At 38.0% G+C, this 17,176-nt stretch overlaps 1 protein-coding gene across 5 annotated transcripts in view; it reads right to left on the reverse strand.

Moving 5' to 3' along the window:
• Positions 1-1,003: 1,003 nt before the first annotated feature.
• HEPH (hephaestin) overlaps positions 1,004-17,176 on the reverse strand; it is a 110,595-nt gene continuing 94,422 nt past the window's right edge. For 3 of the 5 annotated variants that reach the window (XM_072815273.1, XM_072815272.1, XM_072815271.1), the window contains exons 16-21: positions 11,546-11,652; positions 10,532-10,757; positions 7,922-8,061; positions 6,837-6,999; positions 4,033-4,077; positions 1,004-1,759 (exon numbers count right to left, since the gene is read on the reverse strand). In XM_072815273.1, the coding sequence (XP_072671374.1) occupies positions 1,527-1,759; positions 4,033-4,077; positions 6,837-6,999; positions 7,922-8,061; positions 10,532-10,757; positions 11,546-11,652 (914 nt within the window). In that variant the 3' untranslated portion in view covers positions 1,004-1,526. The remainder of the gene's footprint in view (positions 1,760-4,032; positions 4,078-6,836; positions 7,000-7,921; positions 8,062-10,531; positions 10,758-11,545; positions 11,653-17,176) is intronic. The other 2 variants (XR_012026073.1, XM_072815274.1) reach the window with 2 other exon arrangements.

The raw sequence follows: 17,176 nt of genomic DNA on the forward strand, positions 1-17,176 counted from the left end.
TACTTAACTGGGCAGACAAGTTGCCTGGGAAGACAAAAACTGCAGTGAATGTAAGTTTCTGTGATATATCAGGATGAAACAGGTATCTACAGTCAGATAAATTAAGACGTGAATCCTTGTTCAACTTCTAGCTGAACGGCCTTGGGTAAAATTACTCTATCTGATTCTTTGTTTATTCAAGTATAAAACAAAGTATCACCCTGATAGACCTAAGGTAAGTCAAATGCAATCAGGTATTGGATGCTTTGTAAAGTGTAAAGCACTACTTATTTCAGTTATCTTTATTCTGCCTCTTATGTCTTCTGTTCTCCAGCTGCTATGTAAAATGGTATTATAGATACTATAGTGAGGATGGGTAATCTTATCTCATCTCTGCTTTATATATTGTCTGTCTGTGGTCTCTGACTAAAGTTTCAGAGAGGCTTGAACTTAGAGTTGACAAAGGAATACTGCTTTAAGGTACCAGAAAGAAGGATTCTTTCCTATTAAAAATATTCCAAAATTGCAAGTAGACTTCTAATACTCCTAATTGCCAAGGAGTCCACAAGATCTGTGACCACCTCTCCTTGCCCAGTGGACAGGTTTAAGCCTTGTCTCAGTCCTCTATTTCCCTCTGGAAAATTTTCTTAGAATACAAATGTCTTTTGGCACCTGTGGGTTAAAAGGTGATACCCGCCACTCTAAGACAGCTTTTTCATTCCAAAACACAAACGTGTAGGCTCCACAAACAGGATAGGCAGACCCATATTATACTCCCCCAGTGAGTGTTATTTGTTCCTATCATGGTCACAAACTCCCAGAGGACACAGGGATCATTAAAATCACCATGTTCACTCTTCTACCAAATACTTGAATGTACAGGATTCCTTGCCTAAAATATAGAAAGGATACCCAACATTCCCTTTAGTACATCTGTCCCAGAAATTTGGGGGACTGACTTCCTGAGGAGCTTCTGGCTCCAGTGGTTGCAGGTACTCATAGCAACAATATTACATCTACCCACTTCTCCAAAATAGTTTATTCTCAAGGAAAATCAAAATAAAATTTTGATCTTCAAATCCCAGCCCACCCATTCTCCATCATGCTCATTTTCTTAGTCCTTAGTATAGATGTGGAATATCTTCACAGCTCACTTAGCCTTGGATCAAAGTGAACTTGCCTAGGTCCTGAAAAGCAATAGAAATCTAATCAATGATTTTTATCCTTGGTATATACTTTGTGAGAAGAATCAGTTATTAGTAATTTCTAGATCTTACTAGTGTCAGTGGTTGATATAATCCAGCTGTTGAAACTTGTGATATAGGATTTGAGGGGACTCCCTTGCCCCAGCTGCCCAAGTGAAGAAAAAAAAAGAGAACGAGAAAGTATATAATTTCCATGTAAATAAATAAGTGAAGAAACGCCCAGATGAGTTTGATTCCCTCCTTTGCATCTCTACTACCCATGCCCCTTTAACAGTGGGGTCAGTTGCCAGAGCATGGCCTTCTGGGACTGAATTCAAGATGTGAAGTCGCAGGATGTAGCTGTTACTGCTTGAGGGACAGAAGCTTGAAGCTGTCATCCAGGATGGACCTCCTGTTGCGTCGTAGCTTTCTTTGCCGATGCTGATACCAGACCACACCACCAAGAGCCAGAGCAATGAGCAGGAGAATGGCACTCATAGAAATTAAAACAGAAGCCAACATATCAATATTCTTTATGGGAATATGCATGCCCAGCATCCTGACATTGCCTTCTCCAATGTCTCTGAGGATTGTTGCTGAAATGGAATAAGAGAAAAATGGGAAACCTGAGCTGAAGAGTATTATAATGGGATGCCATTTGCAACCAACTCCTGGGAAAGAAGAAGTAACTCCATCAAAACTGAACAGAGGAACTGCTCCTATCCCTAAAAAGACCAGCTGATAAAGATGGATTTATAGGTTACAGAGAATTAGTCTGGCAGGATGTCATAGCTGAGAAAGCCCTTAGGAATCACTGAGGTCTGGATACACAACCTCCCCCCCGCCCGCAAGGAAAGAACTAAAACAGAGTAGAAAGAACCTTGATGTATTTCTTCAATTATATAAAAGCTTGTAATGTAAAAATAATAATAGTAAAAGGAATTGGATTTGACATGCGTGTTTCCAGGGGATAGAATCAGGAGTAATGAGTAGTCTCCAGAGAGGCAGTTTGATTCAATCATCTAGCTTATCAATGCTCAATTTGACTATTAGACCATAACAACTGCTTCTCATTGTGCTGGTCTCACTTCTTTGGGTCATGATAAAAACACTGATGTCACATTGATCTTCCTAGGTGAAATGATCCGATTGTCTTAGTTCCTGGCATACAGACTTTTGCTGATTTCCAATTAACCTACAAAGTAAAGCTCAGAAACAATGTAGACATTCCAACTCTCACAGTCAGGCTCTAACTTACCTTTTTAGTTTTCTTTTCTAACTAGCCACAGGAACTCATTCTTTGTTTCCCAGAATAAGTGACTCTCTTTCCAAGACTTTCTGAACACCCTTTCACCCTCTTCATCTTTTTGTCCCCATCTTAAATGTTATGCAGTTCTCTGCAAACCTTTCTTCAATTTAGCTGGTCAATTATTGGTCCTTTCTTCTGTGTTCTCAAAGTATTTCTAGTTTGTATTGCCATGATTTACCTGCCTGGGCCAAGTGACCCCCTCACTTCTGGACTTGTCTCTTGTTTTATAAATGGTGAAAGGCCATAGTTATCTAAGAGTTTTATTGTGAGATTTAAGTGAATATATTTATAGGACATTTAGCATAGCACCTGGAAGATACCAAATGTGCAATAACTGATAGCTGTTTATTTTTGCCCCCTTTTACAATGTACACCAGCAGTGTATTGTTTTTGTGTCTCATTACATTTCTAGACACAAATCTCCTGGAGAGTAATGAGTGTGTCTTACTTGTTTTGGTGTCCCTGGAACTCAGCACATGTTTGATAAATATATAAATGGATGAGTGAACATCTTAAAGAACTGAGAAAAGATGAAATATAATGAGTTCAAATGGAAGCTGGAAAAACAGCCTAGCTCTGAGTCTGCATTCTTCCAGTTACTCTTCTTGTGACCTTGGACAAATTACCTTCCATCTCTGTTTCTCATGTAGAAAATTACTGGGTTTTATTAGACCAACAGTTTTTGAAATTTGTTTTATCCCATTGCAGAACCTTTCTAACAAGTAAAAGTTTATGAGTATGTATGTACACAGAGATATGTATTATGTATATCCAAATATACACACAAAATATGCATATACACACCAAAATATGTGTGTATATATACAAATACACTCATATGTATGTTCAGCATTCCACTTTTTCAGGTTTAATTTACTTTTTCCCAATCCCTCCAAAACATACCCTAGTCCTCTGGTTGACAATTTATAGGATACTTTGGGAGATTATTAGTACTTTTGCAAACGTAACTGAAAAAATCTCCAGACTAAAATGATGATCTCTAACATCTCTTCTAGCTCTCATAATTTTCTGTGTCTTTCTCAGTCCAGGTACAAATGGTATGAGGGAGAGTGAAAGCACTGTTTGGACCTAGTTTAGGTAGGACAAGAATTTTTACTTTTTTGAACAGTAGAAATGATTGGCTCCAAAGTGTCAATTATTTGGTATTCTATAGATGCAAGAATAAAAATATCTGATGCATACTGGTATGTGTACTAGTTTCATACTGTCTCTGTAATTTATGTCTGTTTATAGCTCCTTCATGTCCAACCCAGTGAAACACTTAATTTTCTTCCCCTTCACACATTACATGGGAAACTAAGATAGCAAACCTTTAACTGGACATGAGGCTGGTTTTAGGGGCCAGAGACAATAAACCTGCTTAGGGAAGCTGAACTTTGAGTTCTTAGCCTGTAAGATTTCTTTTAGAAATCTCAGAATGCTTCTTGCTAGTACTGTAGTCCACCTTTTGGTTAGTAAATCTCATCTTCTAGAGGTACTATCTCTCCCCTCAAGTACATACTACATATAACTACCCAGTTTATGCATTATTCTTCTTACCTTTTCCAATCTCTTTGGTGGTGGTGGTGATAGTGCTTACATGTTCTGGAAAAAAAAATAAGCTAATTAGTTTGTTATTCTTCCTACCAATCCACAGATTTGCTGTGGGCATTGGCATTGGTTAGAATAATTTTCTGAGGTATCCTAAGAAAAATGAAGGTACCTGGAATTAACTACCTTATGGTCAAAGTCAACATTGGTATATGGATTTGATTTTGAGTAGTGACAAAAATATAAGCAAAAACATAGGCTTACAAGTCCGTAAGTCATCCCTCTGCCATTATGTAAATATTTCGTGATACTTCCTATCCACATTCTTATTTCTTTGTCATCCATTCCCACCCTCCATTCAGGAAAGCTCCTTGGCAAAACTACATCCCTACATATTAAACCTCTTCTCAGAACACTTCTTCCTCTTCTGTTCTGGCTTTAATGAGGCTGAGCACTTCTCTGAGGACTATGTTTCTTTTATATCCTCTCAATACTGCTTTGAGATCATTGTTCCTCCCTTTTTTAGTAAATATATATGTCTCTTTTGAGGCTTATGTTATTTGGCTAGAAAACCCAGAACCATTTTTTGTCACTGTTACCTAGTAGTTCTTTTCATTCATGGAAGTCTTTGGTACCTGGCTCAGTCTTCCTCTTCCTCAATTCCCACCATTCACCACTTAAGCTTCATAGTTTCAGGATCTTTTAACTCCCAATAACTTTTGTATCTATTCTTATTCTATCAAAGACTACCATGGCAACATGGTAGTTGGACTTATTATTCAGAACTGTTCCATCTCAGAAATATAAAATCTAGTAACAGCCTCCTATTCCTTCAATGCTTTACTGCTATTTATTCCATTTAACCAGTTATACTCACGTCTTAAAGATGTCTAGCTCCTGGATCCTTCTATTTTTTCCCAAACTATTAGCTTCATTTTGTCTTTTTTCCCCCATTCCTGGTCTGGCTAGACTCTGTGGTCTATCACTTCAACTACTAACTTACCAAGAATGTTAGAATCATCTACCAAAACCACAGCAACTGTGCTTTCCCTGTGTTTTCTGATTTACTGAATATTGGTGGAGAAAAATCATGTAATTGTAAGTATCAGTATTCTTTGTGTCCAACTTTAAGCCCTCAATGCTGCCTGCCAATAATTAATTTATTTTTCATCACTCAGAGTAAACTTTGTTTTCCTATCTCCCAGAATGGTTATTTCAAACCTTAGCCCACTATCTTCAAGTTCCTAATCCTACCAACTATCCTTCACTTTCAGCAGATGACTCTGTCTCCTCTCTTACAAAGGAAGCAGAGACCATAAAACTGAAATATTCTTTCTGACAAGTGCCTCGCCCTAATTTAAATATTGATCATTTTCTTTTCTGTCTTTTCTCCCCTTTGAATAAACAAACAAATGTAAAACTTACTCCAGTCTAACTTTTTCATTTTAGCTCCAGCTTTCACTCCCTGTTTCCTCATCAGGAACTTTGTTTCAATAATTAGTCCTTTCTTCCCTATCCATTTTCAACTATTCCCTCTGGTTGGCCAGTTAGTACATATGTAGTTGGAGCAATATTGAATTAGACTATTGTGAGGTATAAACAAACAAAAACACAAATAGCTGAGCTTTATGGGTTGGCTCATTGTCAGAGATATGAGCTGTCCTTTTCCATGAAGATTCTCTGATGATATGTATTGTGAGTCTATTATCTATTAAATCATCTAGATTTTGGATGGCTCGTTATTATACATAGATAAAAACCTGTTGTCCTGAATCTATAGCATCTCGACAACACATCAATTAATCACTTGACTTTGGTTTTAAGGACTGACAAAACACAACAAAGAATTCTGTGAACCTGTCTGTGTAGTAAGGAATAGTACTAGAGTAATAAGTTGAAGCCACATTTTAGCACTATGGGTTACTAGAGAACAAAATTTTTCTAAGATACAGGGTATCATAATGGACAATTTCTCCTTCTCTGAGGGTAAATAGCAGAGTTGTATTCTCTACACTGGTTTGATAAGCTTGTTTGAATGCCCAAAGACATTTTCAAACTTTCTATTTCTGCTCATAGAGTTCCAATGACTAGAAATCCTAGACTCAGGTCAAGAGGCTCTTAAACAATTAATGACCCAAAGACACAAAGTCCATGGCAGCCTAACCTTCTATGTTCTTGGTGAACAAAATTGGTTGGTAAATAAATTACTCCAGCCATTCACTCTCCATATAAAAATATAAGGCAAAAATGTTTTTTCACCCTTGGTAGCAACTCTTTCTGGGATGAGATGTAATTGAAGGCCAGTATATCCACGTAGCATTAGACCAAGTTGTTCTAAGACAGAAAGAACCTTTTTATAAGCCCCACAAAACAAATCAATTAAGAGATGACTAATAGAATTATATTTATTCTTTTTTTAAAGAAAGGACTCATTTGTCAGATTTCTTGAAACAGTATTTCTAATGAATCTTACAATAACAAATTTATAGTCAAATGAAATATATTTCAAAGGGAGCATATCTATGCTAATAATCAATGCATAGACCCTAGTGATGGGTCTACCCATGTAGACCCATCAGGTTGGGTTAACCCATGTAAAATCAATAGGTGTCAAAATAATTAGGAGGAGGCAGGAGCAAGGGAGCAATGGAAAACGAGAAATGTTAGTTGGGAGAACACCTGGGTGAGGTATCCTCTGTCTTATATCCTGGTTCTTCTGGGATCTGAAAGAAAGGTGCAATTGGTTTCTGGGGATTAATTGTAGGCTACATAAAGTGCTTGAAGTTATCCAGTCTTGGGAGGTTAGACCTTACCTTTTTCGGACAAGACAGTAAAGAGGGTTTCCATGCCAGCATGGACATGATCAGAAACATGGCAGTGCATCAGCCATGTCCCGGGGTTGCTGGCTACCATCTCCACAACCTCAAAGGTCCCTGGGAACAGATCCACCACATCTGCCCGGTAGCTCTCTCCATTCTGCCAAAAGATTGGGGGTGAAAGAGAAGAAATGAAGGGTAAAGAGATAATCTCAGGGTTTATAGAAGCTAAAAAGCTTAAATATCACAATCAGGGACATCACAATCAGGGACATGGGACTCCAAGATTCATAGATTCATAGATTACATTACTGCTCTCTAGAGCAGCTTAAAGAGCTGACTTTATTCACCATCCCTATAAACCCATCCACACAAACTGGATCAACAAAAGAGACCCTCTTCCTACTTTTCCTTAAAGTGTTTCAAAGTAAAAACATTCCAGTTTCCTCTGGGAGCTAAAATTAGTATCTCATACTTTTCAGCAGGCTGAAATCTGGGGAATTTGGCTTAAGCCTTGACTCCTAGGAAGGAATCAAATATTTCCTTTAGAAATTGAACTCAATTTAGATTCCCCTCCATGCTATTACCTTTATCATACTTCTATATCTTTAATTCTATATCAGTGCCTTCAACTCTGTCCTCTTCCCCTAAAACTAAATCTTTTTCAAAACCTACATGTTGTTCCATGTAGCTCCTGAATTGAAGTTCTTCTTATAATGGATTAAGAAATTTCATAGATTCTGAGACATCACTCTGAACTTTCTTGCCCTTAGGAGCATTGTTCACTATCTCTTCAGTCCTTGTCTGAGATCCAATTACATAAAGATTTCTTCAACCTACTTATACCATAAATGAGCTACTCATTTTTTTCTATACTAGAAGGGAAAGTTAAGGACTAGAGGGAAATAACTGACCCTGGAATACACGACCAAACTAGAATTCCCAGCACAATTCTCCATGTACAAGACCTTTCTTCTTTTAACTAATATCTTGTTCCTTAAGAAGCTGTTACCATCTTCCTTAATGATATTCAAAGCATTCCTCTAATCACCCTTGAGGTACTCAGCCATTTTCTAGCTCACCCGATATAGGAAGCTCTCTGCATGGAAGTGGACAGTGTGTAGGTCAATATCTTGGCCCATGGCCAGCATATACCAGGCCACTCGTTCTCCTTGGTACATGGTGAGCCCCCTGAGGTTGCTGTAGAGCTTTCCATTAATGGCTGTAAAAAAAAAAAAGTCTTATATCTCTCATTTTTACACCCCATTTCCACTAGGAAGTCCCTAATCATGCCTGATGATAGCAATAACTTCTTAACTTTTCTAATCTCTATTCCATTTGTCTCCCTAGAGTCTATCTTACACATTGGGGTTATCAGAGTGGTCTTTCTAAATAACTAATCTGACCAGGTCTTTCTACTGCTTAAAACACTATAATAGTTCCCTCCTGCTTAAAAGATCAAGACCATGGCTCCTTACTTCAGCCAATAAGGTCTTTGCAAATATAATCCCAAGCCACTTTCCCATACTCATCTTCCATTATCTAACACATTTATTCAAATTAAAGTGTTTTATTCACCATCCTCCATATGTCCCCATATGCATGTTCTTTGTGTCCTTCCTCATGCTTCTGATCTTTCCCCCTAGAAATACTGCCTTCTTTCATTCATCCTTTCAAAGCCCAGTCACCTTATACAAGAATACTTCCTTCATCTTTTTAGTACCTTTCATTCCCTGCATCACCTACTACAGAACCCCTCCAATATTGTTTGCGCTACTATTTGGAACTCATCAGAAACTCCTTTCTACACTTACTTATCTTTCAACTTGTGGAAGCTCATATCCCCAACTAGACTATTGATTCATAGTAAGCAAAAAGTGAATGTATGTACTATACTAATATAGTTTCCTTATATTCTTCATAGCACCCAGCAGACATCTTAGCCTATAATACATCCTAACTAAAAAAGGATTTGTCATGTTCTTGGAATTAATAATGATATTAATGCATTATCTGTTTCTTCCTGGGCCACATCCGATGCTCTAAAGACAATGAATTACCCATAGACATGTTAATTCACATTATCAGGACTATGTCCAGGACACATTCTTATTCCCCTCATGTTTTCATGGAGGGAAAGTAATTTTTATTCTACACTCCAAGAGGGGAAATAGTTAAAGGAACATTTGTAGCCTGTCTCTGTGTTTACCCCAACCAAATTGTGAATTTGATAAAAAGGAACTAAAATTGTTCAACTCCACCCCCTCCAAATATTTTGTCTCTTAAATCAGTCTGACCACATAAAAGAATACAAATGAATTTACTACTCCATTATAGAGAAGATTCTACCCCTGCAAAGGGGAGGGCAGGTGTTATTTATGTCAATGTCAGGATAGAAAATCTATCCACTGCAGGGGCAGTATTAGCAAGTCCATTTAGTTTCAGAAATAATTCAGTTTTCTAATTAACCTTCTTAGTAACCTCATATTTGATTTCAGAATATCTATCTTTTAAAAAAATTAATTGCTCTAGGAATTTGGAAGAGAAGGGAAGGATATATTATTTATTTTCCCTCAGACCCCAATATTGTCTTTCTGTCTCCAGTACCAGCATTCAGAAAGTGTTAAACAAATACCTGATAAGTAAGTAGATGGACTGATACCTGAAGAGTTTGGATGAATGAACACATAAACAGATAAAAATTGGCATTAGCCAAATAAATGGTTATGTGTAAGGTCTAATTGTGCTCTAATTCCCTTTTACTCCTGAGAAACTTATTTCTCTGAATTGACAGGAGCTAAAAAGTTCACATTGTCATTTGTGAATCTTCTATTCCGATGTGAATCACTTACAACTCCATCAAGGGGAAATAGCTAAAATCTATGTGACAATGAGATACTAATTTTGAGTTCCTTTGGAGTCACTATCAAAGCTGCACCTTATTCTCAGTTGAGGTCAAAGAAATATTGCACTAGAAAGGATGGTGAGAAATCACTTTATACATTTCAATATATTTAAGTTCTCACTCTTATTTGAGATTTTCTCTTGTTTGTGAAATGATACACAGATTTCTGAAACAAAGGAAGGCATGGATGTAAAATTTCCTTCCCAAACCCATCCATGCAACAAAAAGCTCTTCATTGTATGTAGTATAAATCCAGCATTCTATTCTATGAGGCTGTCTCCTCCAATGCTTCCATTTGTAAATTGAAACTTTGTTTTTAATATCAACTAAAAGACAAGTTGTCCTTCATCTATCTATATTGCAATCTATTGAGAAAGTAGATCCCAGATCCAGAGTGGTAAAGAAATACCATGATATTGAGAGATTAAACTCAGGATTTTAAAGCAAAGGAGTCATTAGCAGCCAACTCACAAGGTACATTGAAGGTCATAAATGTCCATCTTCCTTTTCTAGTGTGTTAAGATATGCTAGTATCACCACAATAACTTTACAGAGTTAGCCTCTTACTTTATGGGCAATCTGATCCAATGTGGACTACTTATCTGATTTTTGTATATAAATGCACAATAATAGGAGACACTTCTTTTAATTTGTCACTTATCACCTTACTACCTTCCTTCCATCCTTTCAAGAATTATGCTGCCTTAGGTAGTGATAGGCCTATCATATACCCCCATGCAACCTATGGGGAGTTCTTTGGAAGAGGGATAGGTTCTTTTCTACAGACCATGCATTTTATTGCTCTCCAGAAAAGTATCATCCTGTAGGTTAACATGGTCTGGCTCCTGGGGCCCATGGGTTGCTACATTCTCTTCCAGATACCAAGACTGGTTCTCATCAAAGATTAAGAATAACAAAGCAAATTCTCGGTCCATGTCATTCCGTCCTCCATAGGGCTCCAGGGTGCCCTTTCGGCAGATGGTCAAGGGTCCAACCAAGCCACTATACATGTCCTGAAAATGGGAGAAAGGAGGATATAGTAAACAACATGGAGTTACTCCTGAGTAGCAGTGCTTTATAGGGTGCCAGGCTGGCATCCAAGTCTACTGTGCTCAGTAATTTTTCATAACGTCTTACATTTTTAAGGATCTCCACTATATAAAGTACATGCAATTCCATTGTGGTGCCTTCCCCAGGTACCCTTTTATCATCTCCTCCAAGGAGAAGTAATCACTCTCTCATAGATCTCCCATAGCACTTTCTATTATATAGCTCTCTCTCTCTCTCTCTCTCTCTCTCTCTCTCTCTCTCTCTATATATATATATATATATATATATATATACATACTCTTTGAATATATATTATCTTTATCATCTAAAACACCAGGTAAAATGTCTAAAATATAGTAGTCTTTCAATAAATGATTGCTGACAACTGGCTGTGAAGAGTTGGCTAGGTAAATAAATTCATTTTTCAGATGAGTAAACAGGGAGATAATGACTCATCTAAAGTCACTACAAAGGCAAAAGTGAACCAAATTTGGGGCTAAAACTTCAATCTCTTGACAACCAATCTTAGACTTTTTAAATGAGAGTGTACTGACTTACAAGATCCAAGAAAAAGAAACTAAGAGGAAACCTTTAAGACAAATATGTGGTGTTACCTATTCCCTTCATCCCTCCCTCTATTAAAATAAGCCCCATATTTGAGAAATTTTCCCCAAACTCTGGGATCCAGTATTTCAGGACTGGGCTCTGCCATTTATGAGACTCACCTCCAGGAAACCAATATTGTCTTTACCTTGATGGGATCCACTGCAGAATAATAGATCCAGGAAACACAAGCAGAATCATTGGGCCCTGGGCCAGATCTTTCTGGGATGTTCCATTGGTATGTGAGAACCTCACCTAGGAAGGGTAATAGGGATCTCCAGTTGGGCCACATCAAATTTTTTCCCAACTTTCAGGCCCCCCAAGGGCCTATGGTGGGTAAGCCTCAGGATCTTAAAGATCTTTTTCCATTATTTTCATGCCAAGTCTCCATTTTATTTTGTGACTTTGCTTTTCTTCCTCCTGAGACACTCTCAGCCTCTCTTCTACCATCCATATCTGTAAAAAGCCCAGATCCAATCCTTTGGTAAAGCGGTTCTAAACCTCTTCTCTCTGCTTATAATGTCCTGCCTCCTTTCTTTTTTCTGGCTCTGTTTCATTATCTTTTTCCTCTTGCTGCCTCCTACATTCAGCTGTTTCCCCAAGGCTCTGTGTTTAGTCCCCTACTTATCTTTTCATACTCTCCCCATGGAAATTTTTAATTACCTTCTGGTGTTACGATTTATACATTGATGACTCTTAAATACTTAAGCAGACCTCCCTTGCCATTAAGCTCCAATCTGAAATTTTTAATTAGATACTGGGCATCTTTTGAAGATTGTTCTGACAACATATCAAAAACTGAATTTTTTCTGAATTCACCTCCCTCCTTTGAAAAAAGAACCTGTTTACTTAATCTGTGCTCCCAGTATCTAGTAATGACATCAATACCTTCCTACTTATCCAGACTCAAAACTTTAGTCTTCTTTGTCTTCCCAGGTTTGCACACTCCAAATGCAACTAAATAATAAATTCCACTGATTATATCTCTACAATATATTGTATTGCCATGCTCTCCTCTTTCCAATTCCCAATAATACTACTCTAGTATATACCCTTATTTTCTCAAAGGGACTATTACAAAACCTCCTAACATGTTTCTCTGCCTCCAAATTTTGTCCTTTCCTAATTGTCTTCTAACTGATGCCATATTAATTTTTATAACAGTTTTAAGATATACTTTTCATACCACGCAGCTTACACATTAAAAGTGTATAATTCAATGAGTTTTAGTATATTCACAGGATTTTTTAAATCACCACAATCAATTTTTGAAAGATCATTGCCACTAAAAAATAAAATCTCTTCACTCTTTAGCCATCATTCTCTAATCACCCACTCACCCAATCTTTGGACAACCCTAATCTACTTTATGTCTCTATAGATTCACCCATTTTTAGTATTTTATACAAATTCAATTATAGGATGTCAGCAAGTTGGTAGACTAAGGAGGTCTCAATGCTCATTTGCTCCCACAATAACAACAAAAATAAGGAATAAACAACTATATGCCCACAAAATAGCTCTAAGAGAGCTTCAGAATATAATGAAGAAATTTTAGCAATCCAACAGGGCAAAAACCTGAACATGGCCGTATTTAAAAAGTGTAGGAAGTATCTTACCTATATCATCCCAGTCTGGCACAGATGGCACCAAGGGGGAACACCCATGGTGGAAAAGAAAAGGTGGACCCCAACAGCCCTCACCACCAGGGAGTCTTTCTTGGCACTGACCCCAGCCAACTGAGTTACCTGGAGTCCATGCCATTCTGCCATTTCTACAAGAAAGAATCATTACCACTCTACCCCAACCCAAGAGGTTGTAGCTTATCTGTCCCACCAGAGGAGCTGCAATCATCTTGTCTCCCAAGAAGGAGCCTCCATTGCCCTACCCTTAAGGAGCCACTGCCAATCTTCCTTACTCACAAGGAGTCACAGGCTATTTGCTTCCAATTCCACAAGGAGTAATTGTTGCTGTGTTTCCTCAGAGAAGGAGCTGCTACTGCTATACTCCCCTAGGAGACACCAGCATTGCATACCTCCAAGAAGAAGCTGCTACCACTCTAGGACTCACACCCAGAAAAAAAAATGCTGCTCTTCTGGTTTACCCATCGGAGGAAGAACCATCAGTTTTACATTTTCCGGGAGACGGAGCTGTTGTTTCTGTCTTACCCTAGAAGGAGCTTCTAGTGCTCCACAAACCCCACCAAGAAGAAACTGCTTTAACTCCCCACCTTAAGAGCCATAGGCACTGTTCTCCCAGAAGGAGCTACTAAAATCCTCAAAACACCTAAGAAGGATCCACTTATGACCTGTCTCCCCACAATGAGATACTATCTCTGTGTTCTCCCAAAGTAGGAGCCACTACTGCACTGATCCTCTACAAAAGGAGCTGCTATTTCTGAGCCCCCCAAAGTAGCCAGCTCTGCTACGGCTACCTTACTCAGAAAGAACCATTGCTGCTTCACTCCATCTAGAAGTAGTTGCCACTTTTCACTTTCTTAATGGTGTACTGTGAAGCACAATTTTTTTTTCCAATTTTGAGGAAGTCCAATTTATTTATTATTTAGTCACTTGTGCTTTTAGTGTTGTATCTAAGAAACCATTTTCTAATTCAAGGTCACAAATTTTCATGTTTTCTTTTAAAATTTTTGTAGCTTTGGCTCTTACATTTAGATGTTTGATCCATTTTGAGTTAGTGTTTTTACATGGTGAGAGGTTGGGGGTCCAACTCCATTGTTTACCATGTAGATATCTATGTCTCAGCACCATTTTTTGAAAAGACTATTATTTCTCCATTAAAAAGTCTTGGAACCCTTGTTAAAAATTGACCATAAATAATAGTGAAAGGGAATACAGGGGAAAGGAGGAAAAATAAGTGGGAAATATCAGAAAGGGAGACAGAACATGGAAGACTCCTAACTCTGGGAAATGAACTAGGGGTGGTGGAGGGGAGGTGGGCGGGTGGTGGGGGTGACTGGGTAGCGAGCACTGAGGTGGGCACTTGATGGGATGAGCACTGGGTGTTATTCTGTATGTTGGCAAATTTAACACCAATAAAAATAAATTTATTATTTAAAAAAATAGCCAAACTGTGGAAGGAGCCTCGGTGTCCAACGAAAGATGAATGGATAAAGAAGATGTGGTTTATGTATACAATGGAATATTACTCAGCCATTAGAAATGACAAATACCCACCATTTGCTTCAACATGGATGGAACTGGAGGGTATTATGCTGAGTGAAATAAGTCAATCGGAGAAGGACAAACATTATATGTTCTCATTCATTTGGGGAATATAAATAATCGTGAAAGGGAATATAAGGGAAGGGAGAAGAAGTGTGTGGGAAATATCAGAAAGGGATACAGAACATAAAGACTCCTAACTCTGGGAAACAAACTAGGGGTGGTGGAAAGGGAGGAGGCAGGGGGTGGGGGTGAATGGGTGACAGGCACTGAGGGGGGCACTTGATGGGATGAGCACTGGGTGTTATTCTGTATGTTGGCAAATTGAACATCAATAAAAAATAAATTTATTACAAAAAATATATAAATAAAAAGTGAAAAAAAATTGACCATAAATACAAGGGCCTATTTCTGTACTCTCAATTTTATTTCATTAATTTATGTATCTTTGTGCCATTACCACACAGTCTTGATTATTGTAGCTTAAAATTAAGTTTTGAAATTGGTACGTGTAAGTTCTCCAACCTTGTTACTCTTTTCGAAGGTTGTTTTGCTGTATGATATCAATCTTTCCCAAACCTCTCTTTGTTCATGTAATTATTCTGTTCAAAATTTTAATGGGTCCCTTAAACCTAAAGAATGAAGTACAAACACTTTATCCAAGCAGCCAGGCCCTTTCTAACTCAGCCCTGGCTTATCTTTTAGCCTTATTTCTTACCTTTCCTACTTCTACAAAACAGACACTGGCCAAACTTTACTAATTATTTACCTTTGAGCATATCCCATACTTTCACAGCTCTGTACTTTGATCGTGTTATTCTCTTTACCTAAATCATCCTCCAATCTCTCCATTGGGTTTTAGACTACTTCATTCAACTGTCTACCTGACACTTAAATTTGTCTAATTTTCATCTCAAACTCATAAAAAAGTATATCTTTGACTTGTCTCTCAAATGTCCTCCTCTTATCTCAGTGAATAATGAAACCAGTTGTTGAAGCCAGAAGTCAGGATCTATCTTTTATTATTTTCTTCCATATCCATCATCAAGTTCTGAAAGATCTACCTAAGAAATATATCCCTTATCCATCCATTTCTATTTGTCTCCATTGCTACTATCCTAATCTAGACCAATATCTTCAATCACCTAAATAATCATAGTAGATATCTAAATGGTTCCTCTCATAACAGATGCTCCACATAAAAACAAATGTAATCTTTTAAAATATAAAGTGGACAATGACACACCCTGTAAAAGCTTTCCATTATAATCAACAATGAAATAAAATCTCTTGATTACTATGGATTGTAATGCTTTATTTAATATTTTCGTTGATCTCTCCAAACTCATCTCCTACTTTTATCCATATTACTCAGTATTCTACAACTATACTTCCTCCTTCTTACTCCTCAAACATACTGAAATTATTCCTATATCAAGCTATTTTTACAAGTGGTTGAAGCCGTTCTGAACTTTTCTTAATATGTCTCATTTCCATGTATCATTCAAGTATTAGTCCAAACATCACTTCTTCAGAAGGGCCTTTTCTGACCATAGTAGCCAAGCTTTCACCTTTGTAACCAGAATACATAAAGAACACTCAAGTCAACAATATGAAAACAAAGAACCTGGGCAGCCTGGGGTATGATCCTGGAGACCCGGGATCGAGTCCCATATCGGGCTCCCTGCATGGAGCCTGCTTCTGCCTCTGCCTTCATCTCTGCCTCTTCTTTCTCTCTCTGTGTCTCTATGAATAAATAAGTAAAAAAATCTTTAAACAGAAAAAGAAGAGAACAAACAACCTAATTAAAAAATGGGAACGTTTTTGAAAAGAAACTTGACTCCTTTGAACTCTAAGGAGCAGGAAGGTGGTGGTGGAGTAGGAGAATCAGCCTATGAACACAATGAGATAACTATCAAATCAACATAAATAGCCCAGACAATGACCTGAAGTCTGACAGAATAGAATCCACAACTAAAAGGAGAGAAGAGGCCACATCAAAGAAGGTAGGAAGTGTGGAAACGTGGTTAAGATGAAAACTGGATCACCACTGCTGTGGAGGTGGGAGAAGGATAAGACAGAGAGGAGCACATAGGGAATTAAAAGAATATTGGGATCCCTGGGTGGCGCAGCAGTTTGGCGCCTGCCTTTGGCCCAGGGCACGATCCTGGAGACCCGGGATTGAATCCCACATCGGGCTCCCAGTGCATGGAGTCTGCTTCTCCCTCTGCCTATGTCTCTACCTCTCTCTCTCTCTCTCTGTGACTATCATAAATAAATAAAAATTTAAAAAAATGATATTTAAAAAATAAAAAAAATAAAAGGAGAGTATTTCCCCAAAGCCATTGACTTGGAAAATTAAAAGGGTTGAATTTATTCATTCATTCATTCATTCATTCATTCATTCATGAGAGACATAGAGAGAGGCAGAGACACAGGCAGAAGGAGAAGCAGGCTCCCTGTGGGGAGCTGTGGAGGCCGAAAACAAATTGGAGCCACTCCACTATGAGTTTAACATTGGCATGAGCACAGCCATTTTAATTTCAGCAGCCATCTCAAGTCACTGTGGCCAGGTTCTGAACTCCAAGCTACTCCAG

The sequence above is a fragment of the Canis lupus genome, chromosome X (assembly GCF_048164855.1).
Source record: "Canis lupus baileyi chromosome X, mCanLup2.hap1, whole genome shotgun sequence".
Taxonomy (NCBI): domain Eukaryota; kingdom Metazoa; phylum Chordata; class Mammalia; order Carnivora; family Canidae; genus Canis; species Canis lupus.